The sequence below is a fragment of the Mobula birostris genome, chromosome 18 (assembly GCF_030028105.1).
Source record: "Mobula birostris isolate sMobBir1 chromosome 18, sMobBir1.hap1, whole genome shotgun sequence".
Classification (NCBI taxonomy): Eukaryota; Metazoa; Chordata; class Chondrichthyes; order Myliobatiformes; family Myliobatidae; genus Mobula; species Mobula birostris.
This window is the reverse complement of record NC_092387.1, coordinates 58,162,043-58,188,737: the sequence shown is the minus strand read 5'-3', so window position 1 is coordinate 58,188,737 and position 26,695 is coordinate 58,162,043. Positions and strand designations below refer to the sequence as shown.

Sequence of the window (26,695 nt, the reverse complement as noted above, 5' to 3'; positions counted from 1 at the left end):
CAGTTTTGGGCTCTTCATTTAAGAAAAGATGTGCTGGCATTGGAGAGGGTTCAGATGAGGTTTACAAGGATGATTCCAGGAAAGAAAGGGTTATCATACGAGAACGTTTAATAGCCCTGGGTTTGTACTTACTGGAATACAGAAGGATGAGGAGGGATCTCATTGAGATCTTTTGAACGTTGAAAGGCCTAGACAGAGTAGATTGGGAAAGGATGTTTCCCATGGTGGGGGAGTCTAGGACAAGAGGGCACAGCCTCAGGTTAGGGGAGTGTCCATTTAAAACAGAGATGCGGAAAAATTTCTTTAACCAGAAGGTGGTGAACTTGTGGAATTTATTACCACAGGCAGCTGTGGAGGCCAGGTCATTTGGTGTATGTAAGGCAAAGCTTGATAGGTTCTTGATTGGACATGGCATCACAGGTTACAGGGAGAAGGCCAGGGAGTGGGGCTGAGGAGGGAGCAGCCATGACTAAATGATGGAGCAGACTCGATGGGCCAAATGACCTAATTCTACTCCTATGTCTTATGGTCTTATGGAACTCAACAGGTCAGACAGCATCTGTAGAGGGGAATAAACAGTCGGCATTTCTGGCCAAGACTCTTCATCAGGACTGGAAGGGAACAGACAGAGGGGAAGAAGTACAAGGTGGCTGGTGATAAGTTAAAATGGGTAGGTGGGGGAGGAGAGATGAAGTAAGAAGCTGTATGGTGATAGGTGGAAGAGGTAAAGGGCTAAAGAAAAAAGAATCTGATAGGAGAGGAGAATAGACCATGGTCACCTACTAACTTGTACTCCTTTCCTTCTCCCCTCCTTCTTATTCTGGCTCCTTCCCCCATCCATTCTCTCCAGTGCCGATGAAGGGTCTCAGCCCAAATTGTCGACTGTTTACTCCTCTCCATAGCTGCAGCTTGAATTGCTGAATTCCTCCAGCTTTTTGCGTGTGCTGCTCTGGATTTCCTGCATCTACAGAATCGCTTGTGTTTATGGTCTTTTGGGAGTTATTTTGTGTCTGCAATCATTTTGTGTTATCACAAACAAGAGAAAATATGCAGCTGCTGGAAATCAAAGTATTCCACACAAAATGCTGGAGGAACTCAGCAAGCCAGGCAGCAAGTATGGAAAATAATATTTTGATTTATGTTACACCTCCTCAAAAATTTAACGGGTGAATTTTCAGGTCAAAAATCAGCCTTGTGCATCTGATATTGTTCCAATACAGTGCTGATCCTGACTACCTGGGGCACTGTGGCACAGTGTTGCCCATTATTGGCTAGGTAACACCCAGGGATATGATTAACTAAAGACTGAAGCCAATTGCATGTCAACAGAAGAGACCCATGTGATGAAGTTGGCTTTAGCATGATGCTGTTGGTGTGGATGGAAGAAGTTGAAGGCTCTTTTTAGTTCTTGAACCCTTGCACATATAACACGGTGTGAGCTCTCAAATAATCATCTTTACAAACACAGAATGTCCTCAAAATATAAGAAATCTATCCATGTTTACCTCAATAATACAGAAAATTCCTCTTTTGATAGGAATCCATTTCCGTCGACATCATACATCTGGAACATGAGCTTAGACTTCTCTTCAGGAGAACCTGCAAACAAAACCCATGACAAATGTATTGGTCTCTTTGTAGCCTTCAACATAGAATTCCCAATTTCAGGTAACTGGTTCTTTTTATCTGAATCAGATCTGGCCATTGATCCACCTGCCTCATTCTCTCTTTCTCTGTTGGTGAAACATGATTTGCTGGCCATAACCCTCAGCCCTGCTATATGTAACACCAAATAGAAAAAAAGAAAGCATAATCTGCTTTTAAATGGTATGTTTAATAACCAGTTGGTCTCATCCTATCACAGATATTCCCTCTGTCCTATCCATCCCTCCCCAATCTTCTCTACAACTAAACCTTCGCATGGTTTCTCCCTTTTCCAGTTCTGATGAAGAGTTTTTGACCTGAACTCAGTTTCTCTCATTGCATATGCTTCCTGACCTCCTGAGTACTTCTAGTATTTTCCATTTTTAAAAATTTTAGACTTTTAGTATCTAAATTCCAGTTTATTGTCATATACACAAGTATGCAATAAAAACTAACTTTCAGCAGCATCAGAGACACATAGCATCATAAAAGTAGTATTCACAAGAAAAAACAAAAAATATTAATTACACATAAACACAAGAAAATCTACAGAATTTGGAAATCCAAAGCATAACACACAAAACGCTAGAAGAACTCACAGGTCAGGCAGCACCTATGGAAAAGAATAGTCAACATTTTAGGCTGAGACCCTTCTTCAGGACTGAGAAGGAAGGGGGAAGATGCCTGAATAAAAAGGCGAGGGGGAGGGGAAGGAGGCTTGCTGGAAGTGATAGGTGAAGCCAGGTGGGTGGGAAAGGTCAAGGACTGGAGAAGAAGGAATCTGATAGATGAGGAGAGTGGACCGTAGGATGAAGGGAAGGAGGAGGGGACTTAGGGAAAGTAATAGGCAGGTGAGAAGAAGTGAAAGGTCAGAGTGAGAAATAGAAGAAGGGTGGGAGGGGAGCGGAAGGATAAATCAATGTTCATGCCATCAGGTTGGAGGGTTCCCAGACAGAGTATAAGGTGTTGCTCCTCCACCCTGAGGGTGGCCCTCGTCTTGACACACAAGGAGGCCATGGAGCGACATGTTGGAACTGGAATGGGTATCAGAATTAAAATGTTTGGCCCCTGGGAAGTCCTGCTTGTGGCAGATGGTGCAGACATGCTCGATGAAGCTGTCGCCCAATTTACGACGGGTCTCGCCAATGTACAGGAGGCTGGATTGGGAGCATCAGGCGCAATAGACAACCCCAGCAGATTCACAGGTGAAGTGTTGCCTCACTTGCAAGGATTGCTGTGTCCCTGAAAGGTGTATGGGCAGGTGTAGCACTTTGGCTGGTTGCAGGGATGAGTACCAGCGGGGAGATTAATGGGGAGGTACGTGGTCAAGGGAATCACACAGAGAGCGATCCCTGTGGAAAGCAGAGAGGGTGGAGAGGTAAAGATATGTTTAGAGGTGGGATCCTTTTGGAAACGGCAGAAGTTGCAGAAGATAATGTGTTGGATGTGGAGGCTGATGCTGCGTAATAAACTTTACACTTTTTTTTACAGAAAACAGAATTAGAACAAGAAGTGTCCATTTTAGTGCGAAGTGGTCAAAGTGGGCATGACGACAGAGATATTGCCTCCACATCTGCAGATTTATTGATTTTCATTCACATCGATGTAAGAAGGAATTTGTTAGAGTCACTGAGGACAGACATAGGCCCTTCTGCCCACCTTGACTGCCTAACAATTAAATACACATCTACACTTATCCCACTTAACAGCACTTAATTCATAGACTTTAAAAAAGACATTTTTCTCAAGTATTTAGCAAACAATAACAATGTGCATGATCATTCTATTACTGAAAAAGTGACGCATTTGTGTGAACTATTAGTAAATAATATGAAGAGCTTTAGAGAGCACCTTTATTCTAGTTAAACCTTTCTCCGGAAAATATCCAGCTGAGGTTCAGGGCTTAGTTGCACAATCAAAATCATTGCAGCATCTTGTGATTCACAAATTAACTTTTAGATTTTCTAAGCAAATGGTTTGCATTAAGTGCCATTTCCAATTGGACTACATCCATACCGGAGATGGCAGTGTATAGAATATCATGGAGTAATTCTATAACTTTATATTGTAGATACTTAGAAGTTCCTAAATTAAGAGCTAAAGTTTCATCTCATCTTCGCATCGCAAACAAGTTTTTAAAAAATGCTTTCTATTCATAGGACTTTTACACATGATTACACATCTTGTATGTGTGCTAAAGGAAACACAATACCAAAAGATATAGGAACAAAATTGGGCCACTTGGCCCATCGAGCCTGCTCTGCCATTCCATCATGGCTTTATTATCTCTCTCAACTCCATTCTCCTTCCTTCTCCCTGTAACCATTGACGCCATTACTAATCACAAACCAATCAACCTCTTCTTTAAATGCCCAGTGACTTGGCCTTCACAACCATCTGTAGCAATAAGTTCCTCAGATTCACCAGCCTCTGGCTAAAGAATTTACTTCTTATCTTTATTCTAAAGGGATGTCCGTATATTCTGAGGCTATGCCCTCTGGTCCTAGACTTCCCTACTATAGGAAACATTCTCTTCATGTTCACCCTGTCAAGGCCTTTCAATATTAGATAGGTTTCAATGAGATTACCCTCTCATCCTACTGAGCTCCAGTGAGTACAGGCCCAGAGCCATCACATGCTCCTCATACATTAACTCTTTCATTCACGGGATCATTCTCATGAATCTCCTGAGGACTCTTTCCAATGCCAGCACAACCTTTCACAGAAAAGAGGTCTCAAACTGCTCGTTATATTCCAAGTGTGGTCTGACCAATGCCTTATAAAGCCTCACATTATTCCTTACTTTTATATTCTAATCCTCTCGAAATGAATGCTAACATTGCATTTGCCTTCCTTACACCAGGAACAGTGACACACAAGCTCAGAATGTGTCAAGCACTGCTCTTTGCCCTCATGCCATTAATGTGAATTCAGTCAATTTCAATAAATGACGGACTGGTCAGACGTGGTGTCCCATGCGCTAAGTTGTGTCCTCACACACAAGAGAGCTGCAAAATAGTGCTGTCCATCTAATGATAGTCAGCACAACTGCTTTGCTATGCCAGCGATCACCAATCGGTGTTTAATTGGAGAAGATGGCGGCGCGACGGCAGCGTGCGCGGCCTCTCCGGTGATGAATATCTGTTATCTGTCAAGTAGGGGACCGTGCACAATTCTGATTTGATGGAGATAGACGTGAGTGCATAACGGAACATCTGGAAAACTTCTGAAATAACTGCTTTGTTACCGCTGCTACTGTGTGGTAACCGGAATCTCTGGAGCTGAAGGCCTTGAAATCCTCAGCTTTGCGTGTTTCAGCGGCCGGGGAAGAGGTCGAAGGTGCTCGGCAGAGGATGGCGCTCGGGAGGCAGTATCGGAGAGGCTGGTTGGAAGCTCGGAGTTTTTGGATGGATGGACTCAGAGTCGGCCGGGGTCAGCTGCTTCCAAGGCATCGGCAAGTTGATGGTGCCTGGAGGTTTATGGCAGGGAATTTCTCCCTTTTGCCGCCACTATCGGGGACTCGGGAGTCGATCGACTCGGGGGCTTTGAGACTATTTTTTTACTGTGCCCATGAACTGTTCTTCATCAAATTATGGTATTGCTTTGCACTGCTGTAACTATATGTTATAATTATGTGATTCTGTCAGTGTTAGTCTTTGGTCTGTCTTGTTTTCTGTGATATCACGCCGGAGAAACATTGTATCATTTCTTAATGCATGTATGCATTTCTAAATGACAATAAAAGAGGACTGAGTGTTCTCATAATGTAAAAAAAAATTCCTGCCGCTTTCTGTGAGGAATTTGTCTATTCTCTCTATAACTGTATGGGTTTCCTCCAGGTGCTCCTGTTGCCTCCGATATTCCAAAGATGTATGCTTAGGGATTTAATGAATCATAGGTGTGCGATGTTGGTACCGAAATGTGGTAACACTTGCAGGCTGCCCCCTGCACAATCCTCGGAATGGTCATTGACACAAAAATGACACATTTCACTGTATGTTTCAATGTCTTGATATACATGTGACAAATAAAGCTAATCACTACATAAGCTCCAATTATATCTGATAATGAGCTCAGTACTCACACCCTATATTTATGAGAATCAATTACAATTAAGCTATTGGAATCTGCTTTGTGGGCTGGTCCTGAATGAATAACCTCTGATGCACAGTGTATCAGAAATCCCATTATACACAATTCAACAGAAAGCAACAAACAATTTCCTTAGGAACAATGTGGGTCAAGCAGCATCTGTGGAGGGAAAGGAACTGTCAATTCCTCATCGAAAAAAGGATGTGCAGGCGTTGGAGAGGATCCAGAGGTTGTTCACTGGAATGATCCCGGGGTGAAAGGGATAATGTGTGAGGAGTGTTTGATGGCTCTGGGCCTGTACTCGCTGGAGTTTAGAACAATATGGGAGGGTCCTCACTTACAACCTATCGAATATAGAAAGGCCTAGATAAAGTGGATGTGGAGAGAATGCTTCCAATACTGGACCTGTCTAGAACCAGAGGACACAACCTCAGAATAGAACATCCCTTTAGAACAGTGATGATGAGAAATTTCTTTAGTCAGAGAGTGGTGAATCTGTGGAATTCATTACCACAGATGGCTGTGAGGCCAAGTCATTTGGTATGTTTAAAGTGGAGGCTGATGGGTTCTTAATTAGTAAGGGTGTCAAAGGTTACAGGGAGAAATCAGGAGAATGGAGTTGGAAGGGGTAATAAATCAGCCATGGTGGATTGGCAGAGCAGGCTCAATGGGACAAATGGCCCAATTCTGCTCCTACCTTATGATCAACTGAAACCCTAATCTCCAATCAGAACTGAATTACAATTTCAACTCATTTCCTTCCATTGATGTTGCCCACCCACTAAGCTCCTCCAGTAGATTGTTTGTTGCTCCAGATTCCAGCATCTGCGGTCTTTTGTGTCTCCATCTGAAAGCACTGACTGATGTTTATTTGATCATTTCATGGCCCTCAAATATCTGCAGGGACGGAAAAAGCTGGAAAGAAGAGCAGCGTTACCATCATAATTCCTCCTTACCTTTCATGAATATGATCAAGATATCAAAGAACTCTCTGAAGGATAAGTAACCATTTCCATCTTTGTCTGCTAGAGAGAACATCTGCTCAACGAACATGGAATTGTCCTTCAGTCCCAGGGCATCAGCAAACTCTATCCGTGTTAGTTCACAATTCAGTGACTCCTTTGCCTTCCTCGATATCTCGGTATTGAAATCCCCAGCATCTGATCTGTTAATGTCTAGAACCTATAGCGTAAACAAAGGAAATCTCATTTATGTATCACCTTTCCAAAACTCAGGTCATCCCAGTTTACTGCCAGTGAAGTGTAGGCTGGTTATTTGACCTAGCTGGAAATCCATCAACCAATTTGCAGCCAGCAAAGTCCCAAATCAGTTCTCACCTGTGAACTTAACTTTTAGCCATGTTTTCAGTTACTATTGGCTGGGGTTCCAGAAAGAATCTCCCTATTTACGTAGAGCCATGGGATCTCTTATCTAGTGTTTGACGTCTGTGAGCCTGTACTCAATGGAGTTTGGAAGAATGAACTGGATCACTGTGAAACCTGCCCAGATACTGAAAGGCCTGGGTAGAGTGAATGAGGAGAGCATGTTTCCATCGGTAGGAAAGTCTAGGTTCCCAGGGCACAGCCTCAGAATCCCTTTAAAACCAAGATGAGGAGGAATTTCTTCAGATTCAGAGTGTGGTGAATCTGTGGAATTTTTTGCCATTGAGGACCATGGAGCCCAAGTCATTGGACATATCTAAGGTAGAGTTTGATGGGTTGATTAGAAAAGGTGATTAAGGTTTACAGGCAGGAAATTAGCCATGATTGAATGTCAGACTCAATTTGCTGAATGGCCTATTCTCCTCCTATATTTTATGGTCTTACAGTCTCATGAGAGGGTAGATGTGCCTTTAGTTTAATGTCTCATCAGAGAGCATGCGTCTTTGAAATTTCAGTTCTCCCTCAGTACTACACTGCTGAACCGGCCTAGATACTTGGATAGGTTTCTCGGGTAAGGCCACATGGAATTTTGATCTGGTAGAGAAGGGAAAGGACTGGCAGTGGCTTTGGGAAATCAGGCAAACTTTTTTTTGCATTTTCTTATACATTCAACTTCCCATTCATGCATACAGATATCAACCAAAAGCTGGCATTTTCTGTCATTAAATTGGTAGTCACTAACTTGGCTTTGCGGGTGAGATTCCTGGATTGCTTCAGAAGCCATCTCTAGTATGATTTACACCCAGCGTGACTAAACTACTGGGTAGCACCTCAGTTTGCCATTTCTGTCCTACCTGTGCAAATACCCTCCGGAAAAATGTATCCAAAATCTGGCTTCGCTGCTGTTTAGTGACTGCTTCTTTGAAGATCGTTCTCTGGCTAGTCTCACTCAAGAGTAGATGGGCTCTATTCTCCTCGAGTTGCTGCCTCAGCTGCTCAATGAAATCGTCATGGTCCTCCTCTGTGTCAAACAACAGCACCTAATACAGGAGAGAGACAGAAACAGCACAGCCACAGATAACACTATTATGTTAGATGTTCATCATCAACCAATATTCCCTCTCATTTGTGTAATATCCTCAAATGGATGCAAGACTCTTCACTGTAATTGTAATGGAATGGAGCTGAGGAATAAGGTGTATATGTATTTATTTTCTAATATTTGTAATAAAATTCGGTCACCGTGTTCAAATCACAGAATATTATATAGAAACAAGCACACATTAGTTCTTGTCTAATTGAGACTAGTGTAGTGCTGTATCAGCCTAGATGTTTGGATCATTGGCTAGGCAGTACAAGAATTAATGTCTTGCTGCTTGTCTCTCTGCTCGACTTGTCCTTCTTTGTGGACCCATCCTTGTGTGAATTTTATGAGAAAAGTTGGCTCTGATATGATCCTGAATAGAAGTGAGCATTGCAATGGTAAGTCCCACAGAAATGCTTTGTCCACTGTGAGGCCACAAGGCCTGAACAAACTGTCAATTAGATAAAGCACCTGCGAATCTCTCTGCTGTGCCAATGAGACAGGGTAAAAGGGGAGTCCTCCCATTTTTCAACTCCTTGGAGAGTTGGGTTGAATGGGTCATTTCCAAGTTGACAATCTATAACTAGTGGATCAGTGCTGACTAAGTAAGGACTGACTGCATCATACCATAGTCACAAAGTCATGGTGCAGTACAGCTCAAAACCAGGCCATTTAGCCAACCGAGTCTGTGCTGTCCTGATTTTCTGCCTAATTCCATATACCCACACCCGGACATAGCCCTGCATACTCCTCTCATCCATGTACCTACCTAAACTTCTCTTAAATATTACTATTGAACCCGCTTCTACCACTTCCGCTGGCAGCTTGTTCCACACGTACCACCCTCGTTTCTGTACTCACTCTGTGTGTCTATCCATGGAATGATCTGTTGGCACATGTAACAACAGTGAATCGATTGCTTGAACCTATCCCTATCCCATTGGAAACACTCTGATCCCTGCTCACCTGGAATTATAGAGTCACAGAGCACTACAGCACAGAAACAAGCCCTTCAGCTCATCTAGTCCATACTGAACTATTATTCTACCTGGTGCCAAAAATCTACACCTGGGCCATAGCCCTCCATACCCTTCCCATCCATGGTTGTATCCAAATTTCTCTTACCTGTTGAAATCAAACCAGCATATCATAATTTCTGCTTGCAGCTCGTTCCACACTCTCAACGCCATCTGAGGAGGGGAGGGGGAGGGAACGTCAACTCAGACCATGAGAGGTCTGTGTCGGGCATTTTCAAGGTGCAGATTGGAAGTCTGCATGGGGCATCACTCCTCGCACAGACACTAGAGCAATGTGTGGTTAAGTGCTTCAAGGACACAAACACACTGCCACAGCTGAGGCTGGAACTAGCGACCTTCAAATCACTAGACGAATGCCTTAACCACTTGGCCATGTGCCCAACACCATCTGAAGTTCCCCTTAAATATCTCACCGTTCACCTTTAACCCATGACCCCTAGTTCTAGTCTCACCCAATCTCAACAGAAACAGCAGGCTTGCATTTACCCTACCTATTCCTTTCATAATTTTGTACACTTCTATTAAATGTCCCTTCTTTGTCCTGCGCTTTTGTTTTCCTTTGTATCACCAGCGGATTTGGTGCAATGTACAGTACTTGGTCCTTTCTTGGACACCATGAACTTACCGATTATATTTATTGGTGCTTAGAAGAACAAGAGGTGATGTAATGAAACAATTGGATTATGAGGGAGCTTGTCAGGGTAAATGCAGATTGGATGAGAAATCTGTGACCATGGGCCATGGTTTCAGAGTAAGAGGTTAGCTGAGTGCCCCAGACAATTGTGAAACTATGGAATTCTCGATTCTGCAGAACTTTGGAGGGTGAGTCAGTAATTCGGGGTGAGATGGATGGGTTTATGTAGGTTCAAGGCTTATAAGAAACAGGGAGGTAAGTGAGGCACAGGCCAAGATCTTAGCGAACTGTGGAACAAGCTTGGGAGGTTCTATAGCCGGATCCCTCGCTAGGTGAGAGAGGGACTGTCTGAGATACCGAAGTGTTGGGATGGACTGTCGTATATTGATGGACTCCAGACCATGGTCTCTCTGGGTGCTTTGCTATTGCTTGCATGTTGAGAGGAGGGAGGTCGGTGCTTTTGCTGAGGCAAGTGGGGGAAGGGGGGAGAGTTGATGTTTTTCTGCTGCTTGTGTGTGGGAGGGGAGGGGAGCTTTGGGTTTTTGGTGTTTCTGACATTCATCTTTGTTTTTTTTCTGTTTCATGGGGGTCTGCAAAAAGTAAAAATATCAGGTTGTGTACTGTATACATCTCTGATATTAAATGGAACTACTGAACCATTGGTACGATTGTATCCTGGAAATGTAAGGAAGCTGTCAATGGATCCAGCAGGAAACACAATGAAATACCTCGACCCAAAGAGTGGTGGGATGTGGGAGACCGGCAGAGTAACCTGTGGTGGTGAGTAACAGATACGTCACTCAGGGGAAGCTGGATAAATTCTCAGGAGATGAAGGAATAGAGGGATGTAAAGATATGCTTAAGAAGATCAGTTGGAGATTCTGCTGGAGTATCAAGCTCAGACCAGCTGGATGGGAGGGATATGGAGGCTATAGTCGATGGACCTAGCAGAGTAATATTTTGGCATGGACTAGATGGGCTGAATGGCTTGTTTCTGTGCTGCAGTTCTTTATTTACTTAGAGATACAGCATGGTGACAGATTCTTCTTGCCCAATTACACCCATCTGACCAATTAACCTGCTTATTCGTATCTATTTGGAGGAAACTGGAGCTCTCAGAGGAAACCACACGGTCACAGGGAGAGCGTACAAACCCCTTACAGGCAGCGGCGGGAATTGAACCCAGATTGCTGGCACTGTAAAACGTTACGCTAACTGCGATGTTTCAATGACATCGAGGCGCAGGAAGTCGATAACAAGCAGAGCTACTCACTAGGTCGTACTCCTTGGGAACTTTAAGCAGCAAAACCCTCTGATCGCTGTTAGATGTGATAATGTGCATGTCCTTGGTGAGATTAATGATGCGGGTCAGGGAGTGCTTGCTGTCCAGGACCCTGATGCAATAATTGGAATCGAAGCAAAGGTCTACCGGTCGAAGTGGTTCCTTGGGTCCTTGCCATTCAGAGACTAGAGGATGGAACAGATGGTGGAGTTAGTCACCTATATTTAAGGGAATAACAGCTTAGGTTATTTTTTAAGAGATACAGCCTCTCCCGACCCAACAAGCCCATACTGCCCAATTTTTTTACAAAACTACAAAAATTCATTCACTCAAAAATATACGAAATACAGACATCAACTCTTTACAAGACAGTAAAAAATTCAAATTTAAATATGATTACTACTGTCCATTAAACAGTCAGTTCCCTGCAGGGGCCTGCTGTTCTCAAAGCTTCCCCCACTGTACTCATCGTGACTGCATGCTCCTTTCCAAGGACACCTGGGGTGAATACATCCCCAGAGGAGAGGCAGGCAGATGGCCCAGGCAAAGCCCTCGACCGCCCACATTTACGTGACCAATTAATCTACTAACACCCGTATGTGTTTGGACTGTGGGAGGAAACCAGAGCACCCAGAGGAAACCCAAGCAGTTATGGGGAGAACATACAAACTCCTTACAGACAGTGGTCACTGGTGCTATAATAGCATTGTAATGGAGGAATGACATCTTGTAAACTAACCATTGGTTATCAAACTGATTGGTCTATGATGGACTTCTATCCATTTCAATATATCCTTCCTAAAGATATTCGAAGTTATTTTTCATTCCCTTTGTGTCTATTAGTTTTGAGTCAAATTTTGAGACAACTGAGGCAATATAAAATACTTTCAGACTCAAATAAAAGAGGTGATGTCAGTGGGCTCGTGTCCCTGTGTCCATAAGGGGCAGATTACAGGTGAACACAATTGTGTGCAGTGTACTGGTTCTGTCAAATGGTGGATGGACACATTTTATATCTAGCAGATCAGCTCTATGCTCTAACTGATTTGAAATGGCGCATTGAATTCCACCAAAACACTGATTGCTTACTTTTTTATTACTTTATTTTAAGTTAATTTTTAATAAAATATATAGATTGAATGGCCAAGTTTTTTTCCCCCAAACAGTTGTTTAGTTTAATTTACTGCCCACTATGACGCTGGCATTTAGGGCAGCATTGAAGGTCCTCCATCTCTGGCGGTGTTCAGGGCTTCATTCATTGTGTCAGTAGCTTACTCTCAGTTTTCACTACTGTCAGTCATGCAAGTCCCGGATGGAGACTCAGGAATACCGTTACACTCAGATGCAGAAGGATTCTTCAATGTTGTTTCACCTGTCAGAATTGTTAGCCTTAAATTCAACCCCGCACTTGGAGGACTGGTGGACCACTCTTAGTCTGGCCTCTACCTTTTGACTTGTTTGGCATGGGTGACCCTACCAAGAGCCAAAGCACAAAGTCCTGACTCCACCCAACATAGCTCTCTGGATCATTGAGGCACGCAAGCCTCCAAACCCAACAACAAGGCTGTGGTAAATCACAAACACAAGGAAGTCCGCAAATGCTGGAAATCTGAGCAACACACACAAAATGGTGGAGGAACTCAGCAGGCCAGGCAGCATCTATGGAAAAGAGTAAACAGTCGACGTTTCAGGCCGAGACCCTTCATCAGGACCTCTTGCAGGACTAAAAGTGGTAGGAGCCCGAAACAGGCTGCCAGGTGCGGTGGTGGAAGCAGATACATCAGTGATGTTTAAGCAGCCTTTAGATAAAGACATGAATGTGTGGGGAACGGAGGGATAAGGATTATGTGCAGGAAGAAGGTATTCTGTTCAGGGTAAACAGTGTGAGTGTCACTGAACAGTTTTACATCCTTCGCCCCATGCTGTATCAATGTTTTCAAGTGCTGCTCAGTGCTCTGATCATCAGACATTTTGAGTGTGAGCAATCAGAACGCCATTAGTGAAGTCTCTGGGTGGTTTTCTTGTGGAGCAGCTGTGGTGGCAAGCCTGGCAGAATGTTAGAAGCCTTATACTGTACCTAGTGCTTGAATCCTTCTACCCTGCACCTGGTAGAGAACATGAGACTTAGCTGGGGGTGGGCACAGTCTGGTGCGAGAGTTTTACCCGATTGGATGGGATACAAGAAGCATCAGGGCCAAACATTGTGAACCCCCTAGTCCAAAATGACACCTCCCCTTGAGAGAAGCATAGTTTATGGTTAGGTTTACATCATTCTACATCACCATCCTCTCTCCCATGTTCTATTCATGCTATTTCTCTGGAAATAATTAAAGATTGCCACATCCTTCCCACTTATGGAGCCTCAACTAAAAATTACCCCTAAATAATCTATTGGCTGTTGAGTCGACACCCTCATGAGATGATCCAGCCCATCACCTTCACATTCCTCTTGCGTTCTTCCATGGTCTACTGGCATCTTCTTCAGTCCTTTGCCTTTTGCACCCAGCACCTCCCACCTTCTCACATTCCTCCTCTTCCCAACCCACATTCCCCCTCACCTGGCCTCACCTATCACCTGCCAGCGTGTACTCCTTCCCCTTCCCCCACCTCTATGCTTTGGCTTCTGCCCTCCATCTTTCCTGCCCTGAAGGAGACTCTCAGTCCAAACATTGGCTGTTAATTTCCCTCCATAGATACTGCCTGACCTGCTGAGTTCCTCCAGCTTTGTGTGTGTGTGTGTGTGTTGTTTCCAGTTTCTGTCTTTCGTAATTCATTTCAATATACATCTCCCCTTGATTACCTCCTTTCTTATCTTTTCCAAAGGAAGGTGCCAGATCAATTGTGGTCCATAGAACAGGTCCGGCAGCATTTTTGAATATTATTTCAACATATTCTTCATCTTATTTTCCTCATACGCTGTTCAGTCTAGAGATTATCTAACATCTATTCAAAAATTTGTACTTAAAGTAAGCCCAGACGGTTCATGGGAACCACAATTGTCTGGGCTTGACATTGACTTGATAAGAAGGTTAGGGAATGAAAGCACACAGCTCCTTTGACCACAATCTTTCGATACCAAAGTACTTTCCTCCTGTAAAAACAAGGATTGGATTACCTCTGAATCCTGCACCGGGTTCAGCCTTCTTCCTTACAGATGCCTGCCTGTTCTTTTTTTGCAGTTTCTTGAACTGTGTTTTACGGTAAAGAGCCACTGCATAAGCAGGCACCAGGCACACTGGAAAATAAAGCATGATTTGCATGTCTTCATAAATCTTTGAACCATTCTTTGACAAATAAACAGTCTGACACTGAATTCTTCCATATTTAGCAGTATTTCACAAGGCTAGTTGTGTGTCATGCACTTAAAGAATACACTCAGTGGCCACTTTATTAGGTACGTCCTGGGGCCACTGACTGTATGTTCGTGCTCTTCTGTTGCCGTGGCCCATTTACTTCATGGTTTGACATGTTGTGCATTGAGAGATGTTCTTCTGCACACCACTGTTGTAACACGTGGTTATTTGAGTTACTGTTGTCTTCTTGTCAGCTTTAGTCAGTCTGGCCATTCTCCTCTGACCTCTCTCATTAACAAAGCATTTTCACCCAGAGAACTGCCACTCACTGGAAGTTTTTTTTGTTTTTCCCACCATTCTCTGTAAACTCTGGAAACTGTTGTGCATGAAAATCCTGCATCGGCAGTTTCTGAGACACTTCAACCAGCTCGTCTGTCACCAACGATCGTTCCACGGTCAAAGTCTGTTAAATCACATTTCTTCCCTATTCTGGTGTTTGGTTTGAACAACAACTGAATCTCTTGACCATGTCTGCATGCTTTTATGCCTGGAGGTGCCACGTGATTGGCTGATTAGATAGTTGCATTAGTGAACAGGTGTACAAGTGTAACTAAAATCGTGGCCACTGAGTGGATATGCATGCTGTACACGGTTCCCCCTCAGAACAAAGAAACATGCCAATCATCAACCATTTCTATGCATAAAATTAACAGTTAACTTCTTATTTTAGTAGTTAGTTGCAAGTTTAAACAACTACACACTTACTCAGTCAATGAATCTAAACGATTTACTGTTTAAGCAGTAATTGATATTTCACTTCCGTAGCTGGTTCCCTCACATTTTGTCTCCTGATCTGCAAATATTGCTCCAATATAATTACATTCACTACTGTTATCACCTTCTTTCATGAGGAGAACAAATTCCTTACAGACAGTGGCTGGAATCGAACCCTGATCGGTGATCACTGGCAAGGCAGAGTGATTGCTTGAAATACTATGTTACCATACCATTCCTACATTTAAAAGGCAGTTGGACAGTTTCATAGATTGGAAAGGATTAGAAGGTGATAGGCCAAACACTCCTCCAAGAGGATCACAACCTTGTCGTAGGGTTTGGAGGCTTGCGTGCCTCAATGACCTGGAGAGCTATGTTGGCTGGAGTCAGGCCATTATGTGTTGGCTCTTGGTCGGGTCACCATGCCAAACAGGTCAAAGGGTAGAAGCCAGACTAAGGGTGGTCCACCAGTCCTCCAGGTTCGGGGGTTCAGCTCAGGGCTAACAACCCTGGCTGGTCAAATAAAATTGTTACGGAAGCAGCAATGAAGAATCCTTCTTTATCTGTGTCCGACGGTATGGACAGACAGAGCTGGAGGGCCTACGTTGCTTCCCTAAACGTCAATAGCATAACAGGCAGTAAGGGCCAAACACTGGCAAATGGGACATCTTGGTCAGCATGGGCCTGTTGTCCCAACGGGCCTGGTTCCATGCTGTATGACTCTATGAATTACTTCTGGATTTTTTGACTTGTGTATCTTAAGCAGGTTCTATCAATCTAAAAGTAACCTCTGAACTGTAGAATGTGTTTAGTGTGAAGAGGAGAGGTGTTCACTGACCCAGTGGTAAACAGCAGAGTATCACAATAATAATCCCAAAGGGAGCTGCGCTTCCCTCAAAATAGTTTAAGGCGATTGGGTCCGTGCAAGGCTCCAGATCATCAACAGTCAACTGCTTTGGCTGTTGGCATGGGTCCCCTGTTGGAAAACAATAAGCAAGCACTAGTCATTGAGTCGTGAAGTATCACATCAGAGAAACAAGCCATTTGGCCCATCTATATCGAACTGATCTTCGACCTGGTCCCAACCACCTGCACCCAGACTATATCCCTCCAAACACCACCAACACCACCTCCCCCATCCATGTACTTATCCACACTTCTCTTAAATGCTACAATAGGACCAACATCTGTCACTCTCACCGGCAGCTTGTTCCACATTCTCACCATCTTCTGAGTGAAGAAGATTCTCTCTCAAAGATTTCACCTTCCATCATAAACCTAAGACTTCTAGTTCTAGTCTCAGCTAATCTGAAATGAAAAAGCTTGCATGCTTTAGAATTGGAATTATAGAGAGGGGTTTTCTTGAAAGGTAGGGAGAAACTTGTTGGGGAAGCTTGCCATTATGAATGGCAACTGTTGACCAAGAGACTGTGGAACTGTGGGGGGAGTTGGGGGGAAGGTGGTATTACCACAACCTGGCACTTTCAATGATAGTCAAATACATAAAAGCCAATAAAGGACTTTATCGTTGTTCTAATAAAAGATGTTTACCTAACATGTAATAACATGACAGTGACATAATTATTCCACAAGAGGGTTTGGAAGCTTCTGTGCCTCAATGACCCTGAGAGCTACGTTGGCTGGAGTCAGGGCTTTATGCTTTGGCTCTTGGGAGGGTCACTCATACTGAGGTCCTTTAACATCTGCCGGACGATGCTGAGTATGTTCTACGAGTCTGTGGTGGCCAGTGCTATCATGTTTACTGTTGTGTGCTGGGGCAGTAGGCTGAGGGTAGCAGACACCAACAGAATCAACAAACTCATTCATAAGGCCAATGATGTTGTGGGGATGGAACTGGACTCTCTCACGGTGGTGTCTGAAAAGAGGATGCTGTCCAAGTTGCATGCCATCTTGGACAATGTCTCTCATCCACTACACAATGTACTGGTTGGGCACAGGAGCACATTCAGCCAGAGACTCATTCCACCGAGATGCAACACAGAGCGTCATAGGAAGTCATTCCTGCCTGTGGCCATCAAACTTTACAACTCCTCCCTTGGAGGGTCAGACACCCTGAACCAATAGGCTGGTCCTGGACTTATTTCCATCTACCATAATTTACATATTATTATTTAATTATTTATGGTTTTATATTGCTATATTTATACTCTATTCTTGGTTGGTGCAACTGTAATGAAACCCAGTTTCCCTCGGGATCAATAAAGTATGTCTATCTATCTACCTATCATACCAAACAGGTTAAAGGGTAGAGGCCAGACTAAGAGTGGTCCACCGGTCCTCCAGCTTCGGGGGTTCAGCTCAGGGCTAACAACCCTGATTGGTCAAACAATATTTGTGACAAAAATGGCAATGAAACATCCTTCTACATCTGGGTGTGACAATATTCCTGAGTTTCCACTGGGACTTGCATGACTGACAGTAGTGAAAACAAGAGGAAGCTACTGACACGATGGAAGAAGTCCTGAACACTGCCAGAGATGGAGGATCTTCATTGCTGCCCCAAATGGCAGCAGCATAACAGGCATTAAGGATGGAACACACATGTAAAATGCTGGAGGAACTCAAGAAGTTAGGCAGCATCTGTGAAGGAAATAAACAGTCAGCATTTCAGGCTGAGACATTGAATCATTGGTTGTTCATTTCTCTCTATCAGATCTATCAGACTTGCTGAGTTTCTCCAGCCTTTTGTGTGTGTTGCTGGAGATTTCCAGCACCCGCAGAATACCTTGTGCCTCCATTATTCCTAATGTGTATTTGCTGAGGAATTCATATTGGCTCCGGAGAGAGATCTCCAGACAAAAGTTCAGAAAGAGCAGACAGTCCTCTGAATGATTAATTCATTCATTTTGTTGCATGTTGTCTGTCATATGATCATGGTCTATGACCATGAATGTTCTTAGCAAATTTTTTGACCAAAGTAGTTTGCCATTGCCTTCTTGAATGCGACCACTGATGCCCGGAAGACAATCTCTGACACGTATTGATAAAGGCTGGGGTTTGTAAAGGCACAATACAGGAGACCCCGGCCTTTATCAATACTCTTCAGAGATTGTCTGCCTGGCATCAGTGGTTGCATAACCATGACTTGTCATGGTTCCTCGGTATACACATCTACAAAGATCTCACCTGCACTGTACACACCGGCTCTGTGGCAAAAAAAGCACAACAGCGTCCCTTCCATCTCAGGTGACTGAGGAAGTTTGGCATGAGTCCCCAAATCCTCAAGACCTTCTAGAGGGGCACTATTGAGAGCATTCTGACTGGCTGCCTGGTACGGGAACTGCACCAACCTTGATTGCTGGGCACTGCAGAGAGAGGTACGAACAGCCCAGCACATCTGTGGATGTGAATTTCCCTCCATTGAGGAAACTTATAGCAGCAGGTGCATAAAAAAGGCCTGTAAGATCATCAGGGACATCGGTCATCCCAACCATAAACCGTCACAGCTGCTTCTGTCTGGCAAATGGTACCGCAGCATTAAAGCCAGAACCAACAGGCTACAGAATAGCTTCTTTCTACAAGCCATGAGACAAACAAATTCACATGTCTGTACATTGCGACGGAGTCATAGCACAAAGATTTTTACTCCCTCATGTTGTGGGACAGTTGTAAGATTTAAGTAAATTCAAAATCAAACATGCACCAGCTGCTCATATGACAATCTACTACCTGTTCCGATGGCTTCACATGATCCTGATCATGGGGGGGGGTGGCTAAGCAGGTGCTACATCTTGCCCAATGGTGACCTGCAGGCTAGCGGAGGGAAGGAAAGCCTTACACCTCCTTTGGTAGAGACGCATCTCCACCTCTGAATGGCATGTCACCCAAAAGAAGGAATTCCTACAGTGCTTGGAATTGCCAGAATAGAATAACACATCCTGAGGCCACCACAGGCATACAGTCAAAATGTGGAACCAAACCACATGAAGAGACCAAAGGTTCCCTGCACCATCAGGATGCATTGGCATGCTGCTGCTTTGCTGCCCAAAGCTGGGACCTCTGACACCAAGGACCAGGATGGTGATAGGTACTGGGGAACTATCACCACCTGCTGGCTCCCTTTCCCGTTGCGATGCATCATGGCATGAAATATAAAGCCAGTCGCAACACATTACCGTTGAGCCCTCTGAAGACGTCGTGGGCTTATCAATGAAACGTCAAAGAAGGAGGGTGCCCACCCGATGACCCCGATGACGTACCTACCCTCCCTCCTTGTCACCAATCCAAGCCCACTACCAACATCGTGAGTGCCAACTTACTATAGGGATTGAAACATCAAGTCCTAGTAGCTCTACTGTGACTCAGATAAAAGATAAGGATTAGCTTTAGTTGTCACACATACATCGAAACACCCAGTGCAGTGTTGTTTGTGTCAACAACTGACAGTCTAAGAATTTCGCCGCGTTTATGGTGCCAATGTAGTTTGCCCATAAATTGCTAACACTAATCTGTATGCTTTGGAATAGCTTCTTCCCCTCAGCTATCAGATTTCTGAATGGCTGATGAACTATTTTTGCTGCCTTTTTGTACTGCTTACTTGTGTTTTATATACATCTCTTACTGTAATTTATAGCATATTTTATGTATTGCACTGAACTGCTGGCACAAGATAACAAATTAATGACATATAGTAAGTCAGTGATGATAAACCTGATTCTGAACATGAGAGGAAACTGGAGCATCCAGGGGAAACACACATGGACACAGGGAGAACATCCAAACTCCATTTAGACAGCAGCCGAATTGAACCCCGATCGCTGGTGCAGTAACGTTTTACGCTAGCCACTACACTACAGTGCCACCTCCTGACCTCCATTATTGTTGGATTCAGACTTCCAGAACTTTCTCCCCAGCAGCATCGTGGTGGAGCAGCTTCACCGGAAGGACTTCCGCAACTTGAGAAGGGAGCTTATCCTCATTCTTCAGGGAGATGGGGAACGGGCAACAAATGCCAGCAACATCGGCATTCAAGGAAATCGATGATAGTTTAAAATAAAGCTTGAGTGAAGAGGTAGGTTTCAAGCATTGATTTATGCAGGATAAAGTGGTGGGGTTTGTTGGGGAAAGGGGTTGTTGAACTTAGACCATGATTCACACGAACATGTCTTATGAGGGAAAATGGAGTGAACTAGGGCTTTTCCCATTGGAGTGAAGGAGGATGAGAGGCAACTGGAGAGAAGTGTACAAGATGATAAAAGGCATAGATGGAGTGATTAATTAGAGACCGTTTGCAGAGCAGAAATGGCTAATACCAGTGACAGGGGCATAATTATGAGCCGATTGGACAAATGTAAAAGGGGATATCAGTGGTAGTTATTTTTACACATAGAGTTGTGGGAGCATGGTATGCATTGTGGTGTTAGAGGCAGATACATTAAGGATATTTAAAAACTCTTAGTTAGACATATGGACGATAGAAAAAAGGAGCGGTGTGTGGAAGAGAAGGGTTAGATTGATCTTAGAGTAGGTTAAAAGGTTGGCAGAACATAGTGGGCTGAAGATCCTGTACTGTGCTGTAGTGTTCTATGTTCTAAGTTTAAACCCACAATCAAAGGTCTTTGACCCCGGTTCTTTACCATAATCACTTACCAGCTTTGAAGACAAAGACATCCTTCTGAATTTCACTTTCATTAGTGTTTAAGGCCTTCACCAGGACATCAAAAAATGTAGTATTCAGAATGTTATCAACTTCTTCAGTTGTGAATAATCTAAATCAAATGCAAAAATCAGAAAGGGTTTTATAAAGGGAGCTTTGGCATAAAGGGAGACTCATTGGCTTTCCGATACTTGCTGGGTCATTGTTGAGGAATCTAGCTAATCCCACTTCCCGGCACAGAAAATGAAAATACATTATGTTCCACAAATCTTTAATCAAAAGCAAAACAGCAGTCTTTGGTGACACACAGTTTACCTCTTGCCTCTATTTAAATTTGCAATATATTTCACTTCATATTTGTTGAGAATAAATTCTACCCTTCAATTTGCCAACACTCTGCCCAACTTTCCAACTGATCTACAAGTAACTGTAGCATTAGATAACCTATCATGCGATCCACCATGCCGTCAATTTTAGATCAGACACTCAGTGACCACTTTATTAGGTACCCCTGTACTCCAGCACGTTAATGCAAATGTCTAACCAGCCAAACATGAGGCAGCAAATCAATACATAAAAACATGCAGATATGGTCTAGAAGTTCATTTGTTGTTTAGACCAAACATTAGAATGTGGAAGAAAAATGATCTAAGTGATTTTGACCATGGAATGATTATTAGTGCCAGATGGGGTGGTTTGAGGATCTCAGGATCTACTAATCTCCTGGGATTTGCATATACAACAGCCTCTAGATTTTATAGAGAAAGGTGTGATAAACAAAAAAGAATCAAGTGAGCAGCAGTTCTGTGGGGAAAAATGTCCTGTTACGAAGAGAGGTCAGAGGAGAATGGTCAGACTGATTCAAGCTGACAGGAAGGTGACAGTAACTTAAATAACCACACGTTACAACAGTGGGGTGCAGAAGAGCATTTCTGAATGCACAACATATTGAAGCTTGAAATGGATGATCCACAGCAGCAACGAACAATGGACATACACTCTGTGACAACTTTATTAGGTACAGGAGGTAACAAATAAAGTGGCCACTGGGTGTAAGACCACAAGACAAAGCAGCAGAATTAGGCCACTGGGCCTATTGGGTCTTCTGCACCACTCCAGCATGGCAGATTTATTGTCCATCGCCACCCCATTCTCCTGCCTTCTTCCCATCACCTTCGTGCTCTTACTAATCAAGAACCTATCAACTCCTGCTATAAATATACCCAATGACTTGGTACCACAGTCGACAATGCTTTGTATATTCATGTCATTTGCAGCCTTATTAATCATACATTCACATCCTAGTCATTAATGTATGGAAGATCATTTCTGCAGCAGAAAGTACCCTTGGGCTATGCACAAGAGAATTTCCTTGAGGTAGATCTTCAGATTAACATTGTTACCCCACTGTGAACCAAGTGACGTAGACATCTGTACAAGCACTGTCATTTCTTAATTCATTATCACTGGAGATTGATTTGAAAACATTAAACTCTTAATTCCTACAGGCATCCCATTCTGACTAATTATGGGAGAGATCATAAGGTTAGGGAGGGGGTGATGGTAATGGACACTGGGTTCAATGTGTTGTGCATTCGGAGATGCTCTTCCTCACACCACTATTGTGCTGCATGGTTACTTACATTACTTAATGGTTAAGACAGTACTTGCGGCCAATTAGCAGCCATCGAAGGGACTTGCTGTCAGGCAGGGTAAATACTGGCCGATCTATATGATCTGGTCTATTATGGGACATCGATCTGGCCTGTGATCATACACAAAGACTGTAGCTGAAGAGCAAATAAAAACACAAGCCTTCGGCTCTGCAGGCAACAGGCAACAAATGAATGATTTGCTGAAACCATGGTGAAGGGAATCGGTCGAGGGTGAGTTAGCAAGGAGAGTCGTCAATAGCTGACCGGTATCACCTGGGTAACGAAGGAGATCAGACAGGCACCTTTACACATAAAGTGGATTCTGTCCAGGTTCTCCTCTCCTGTGCCTCTTAAGCATCCCTCACAATACCTGTAAAGCTGCCAAAAAGCTTTTTAAAGTACGTGGGCTTACCTTTGGTGTACTTTCAGTGGTCAAAGTCTAACTAAGCTCCATATTCATGTCACATCGGACTCTCACCAATCTCCTTACCAAGAAAACTGCTTTACGACAGATGCCATCACATCTGCCGTGTACCTGGCCCTGACACACCCAGAAAACAAGGGCACTTATGTCAGAATGCTGTATCTGGTTTTCAGTTCAGCATTCAATACCATTGTCCCACAAACCTTAAGTGAAGAAGCTCCTGCCCCTTGGTCTAAATAACCGCCTGTGCAACTGGGTGTGGGACTTCCTAACAAACAGAGCTCAGATAGGATACACAACCGCTTCACCTTCCCCCATCATTCTCTCCATGGATGACCACCAGGGCTGTGTGCTGAGCCCATTGCTGTACTCTCTGATCGCACGTAAGTGCATGGCCAAACATCTGAGCAATCAAACCATCGAATTTGCAGAAGATACAACAGCAGTGGGGCTCATCACCAACAACAAGGCGGCCTACAGAGAGCATGTGGAAGAGCTTGAGGCCTGGTGCCAGGCAAATAGCCTCTTCCTTAATATCAACAGGGCAAAGGAGATGGTTGTTGACTTCAGAAGTCTCTATTTCCTGAGGAGACTGAGGTCCTTTAACATCTACCGGACGATGCTGAGGATGTTCTACGAGTCTGTGGTGGCCAGTGCTATCATGTTTGCTGTTGTGTGCTGGGGCAGCAGGCTGAGGGTAGCAGTCACCAACAGAATCAACAAACTCATCCATAAGGCCAGTGATGTTGTGGGGGTGGAACTGGACTCTCTGACGGTGGTGTCTGAAAAGAGGATGCTGTCTAAGTTGCATGCCATCTTGGTCAATGTCTCCCATCCACTACATAATGTACTGGGTGGGCACAGGAGTACATTCAGCCAGAGACTCATTCCTCCGAGATGCAATACTGAGTGTCATAGGAAGTCATTCCTGCCTGTGGCCATCAAACTTTACAACTCCTCCCTTGGAGGGTCAGACACCCTGAGCCAATAGGCTGGTCCTGGACTTATTTCATAATTTACCAGCATAATTTACATATTATTATTTAACTATTTATGGTTTTATTACTATTTATTATTTATGGTGCAACTGTAACGAAAACCAATTTCCGCCGGGATCAATAAAGTATGACTATGACTAAGAACCCACACCATTCACACCCTTCTTTACATCAGCAGCAAACTGTGGGCAGTTGCAAACTCCTAGGATCCCAGAACACCCTCCACAAAGTCAAGAAAGCTGAGGAGAGCTGGGCTTTGCACATCTGTAGTCACATCATTCTACAGCTGCACAGTAGAGAGCATCCTAATAAGCTGCAACACTGCACGGGACGAAAGCTGCACGGCGGTGGGCAGGAAAGCTCTGCAATGAGTAGTCAAAACTACCCAATGCATTACTGGCGCCAGACTAATCACCATCAAGGACATATATACAGAAAGCTGCCAGTAACATCATGGAGGATCCTACATACCCTGCTCATGGACTGTTTGTCCCATCAGGGAGGAGGCTTGGTAGCATCCTCAGCAGGACCAGCAGACTCAAAAACAGTTACTTTCCCCAAGTAGAAAGGTTGATCAACACCTCCACCTACTAACCCACCACTAATTTACTATTTCCTTTCAGTTACCAAACATACAGCCTAGCATCACTTTACGGACAATCAATCTGTTCATATAAGCTAACTTACGTATTTATATTTATTGTGTTTTTTTAGCTTATCGTTATTGTGTTCTTTATCTTTTGTGGGATTTTTTTTGTGCTGCATTTCACTCTGCTTTACACTTGTGCTCAGGAATTGACATTAAACAATCTTGAATCTTGAACTGCTGTGTTTAAATGTCCAGGAACCTGCTGTTAGAACATTACTTGTCTGCTGCTCTCAAGGAGCTACACCTGAGACCCGCAGTGCACCTTGGTTACCAGAGTCCATCAGAAACAGGTGCTGATATTTCTAAATCTTAGAAATTTCCCCTGCATAACTCACCCCAGCCGGAGAGGAATACTGTACGTAACCAGGACCCACACCCACATTTAAATAGAATGTAGGCGAGGACTTGTGACTGACAGGGTTACAGCCACAGCACTAGAACTGGCATCGGACTTAGCAGTGATTTTTCAACTGGCAATGGGCAGGATGGGCTGAGGCCTTCTTCTGCATCAAGCGGACATAAGAGGGTTTGCAGATGCTGAAAATCAATGTTTTGGTCCTCTGCCCTCTTCCTTTCCAGTCCTGATGAAGGATAACACACCAAAACATCGACTATCTATTCTCCTTCATAGATACTGCCTGACCTGCTGAGCTCCTTCAGGTGTGTGTGTGTGTGTGTGTGTGTGTGTGTGAGATACATCATACTTTTCCACCTATTCCATGAACAAGCTGCCCTCGTCTGGCACTCTCTGAAGGGATAATTTGATTAGTGCAACCAAAATGTTAAACGGAAGCAAATGAGCAGAGAGAGGTACATTATCTTCACTGATAGAGGATTGAGGGACCAGTGAATGAAAAAAAGGATCAGGTGCTTTCTGGAATGAAATTAAGAAATTCCAACGAAACGAGGAGAAAATCAAATTGCTGGAGAGACTGAAGCAGCATCTGCGGGGAAAAGGAATTGTCAACGTTTCAGGTTGAGATCCTGCATCAAAGTCAAAGTCAGGTTTATTGTCATCTGCACAAATAACTGTACATATAGGAGCAATGAAAAACTCACATGGAACAGCATCACAGATACATAACAGCAGATAAACAACAATAATATGTAAAACAGGAATGTAACATTAATTAGATTCAGGCTCATTTATTTATCACAACCTAAGGAATCACGTGCAGCCACACCTTCTGGCATCTACATAGCGTGCCCACAATGGCTGGCAGAACAACATCACCAGCAACAAAAACAACAACAGCAAAACAAGCCCCGTTCGGGTCCTCCCTCCTGGCCACCCACCCGCACACACGCACTGTCCTCCAGTTCCAGGGCAGGCCTCCGGGATTGTACACAATTCCATACAGATGTTCTCTGAAATTATATGTAATATATGCAAGAATACAATTCGAACAAAAAAAAAGTGTATTCTAGTGCTTCAGAAACACGGAATTCTTCTCTGCACGTTCAGTTGCTGTTTGTCAATCTGAGATTGATAGTTTCAGGAACTAAAATATTAAAGGGTAAAGCAGTATGTTATTGGGATCACAAGCCAGCCATGATATTGAACACAGAACAGGTCTCAGCATCTGAGTGGTCTGCTCCACCTGGAGTTCACTTAATGCCCAAGTGGGTCTTACAGAAAGGCCTCAGTAAAGCAGCCAGCATAATCAAAGATTCCACCCTCCCCAAACATTCTCTCTTCTCCCCTCTCCCATTGGGCAGGCGAAAGAAGTCCTGCCGTCACATACCACCGGACTCAAGGATGGCTGTACCCTGCTACTATTAGACTATTGATTGGTTCCCTAGTACAATAGGATGGACTCTTGACTCCACAATCTACTTTATTATATGGCTGCACCGCACTTTCTCTGGAGCTGTTAGACTACATTCCATATTCTGTTTTAGAAACATAGAAAACCCACAGCACAATACAGGCCCTTCGGCCCACAAAGCTGTGCTGAACATGTCCTTACCTTGGAAATTACCCATAGCCCTCTATTTTTCTAAACTCCATGTACCTGAAAGGGATAGATAAGATAGAGGGGCCCAGAACGAGGGGTCACAGTTTGAGGATAAAGGGGAAGCCTTTTAGGACCGAGATGAGGAAAAACTTCTTCACACGGAGAGTGGTGA

The 26,695-nt window shown here is 43.8% G+C and overlaps 1 protein-coding gene across 1 annotated transcript in view; it reads right to left on the bottom strand.

Moving 5' to 3' along the window:
- The window catches only part of LOC140212144 (dual oxidase 2-like), a 124,559-nt gene that overhangs the window by 60,536 nt on the left and 37,328 nt on the right, over window positions 1-26,695 (bottom strand). The window contains exons 14-20 of the mRNA XM_072282757.1: window positions 20,833-20,951; window positions 16,061-16,198; window positions 14,271-14,390; window positions 11,147-11,340; window positions 7,973-8,158; window positions 6,693-6,918; window positions 1,506-1,599 (exon numbers count right to left, since the gene is read on the bottom strand). Of these exons, the coding sequence (XP_072138858.1) occupies window positions 1,506-1,599; window positions 6,693-6,918; window positions 7,973-8,158; window positions 11,147-11,340; window positions 14,271-14,390; window positions 16,061-16,198; window positions 20,833-20,951 (1,077 nt within the window). The remainder of the gene's footprint in view (window positions 1-1,505; window positions 1,600-6,692; window positions 6,919-7,972; window positions 8,159-11,146; window positions 11,341-14,270; window positions 14,391-16,060; window positions 16,199-20,832; window positions 20,952-26,695) is intronic.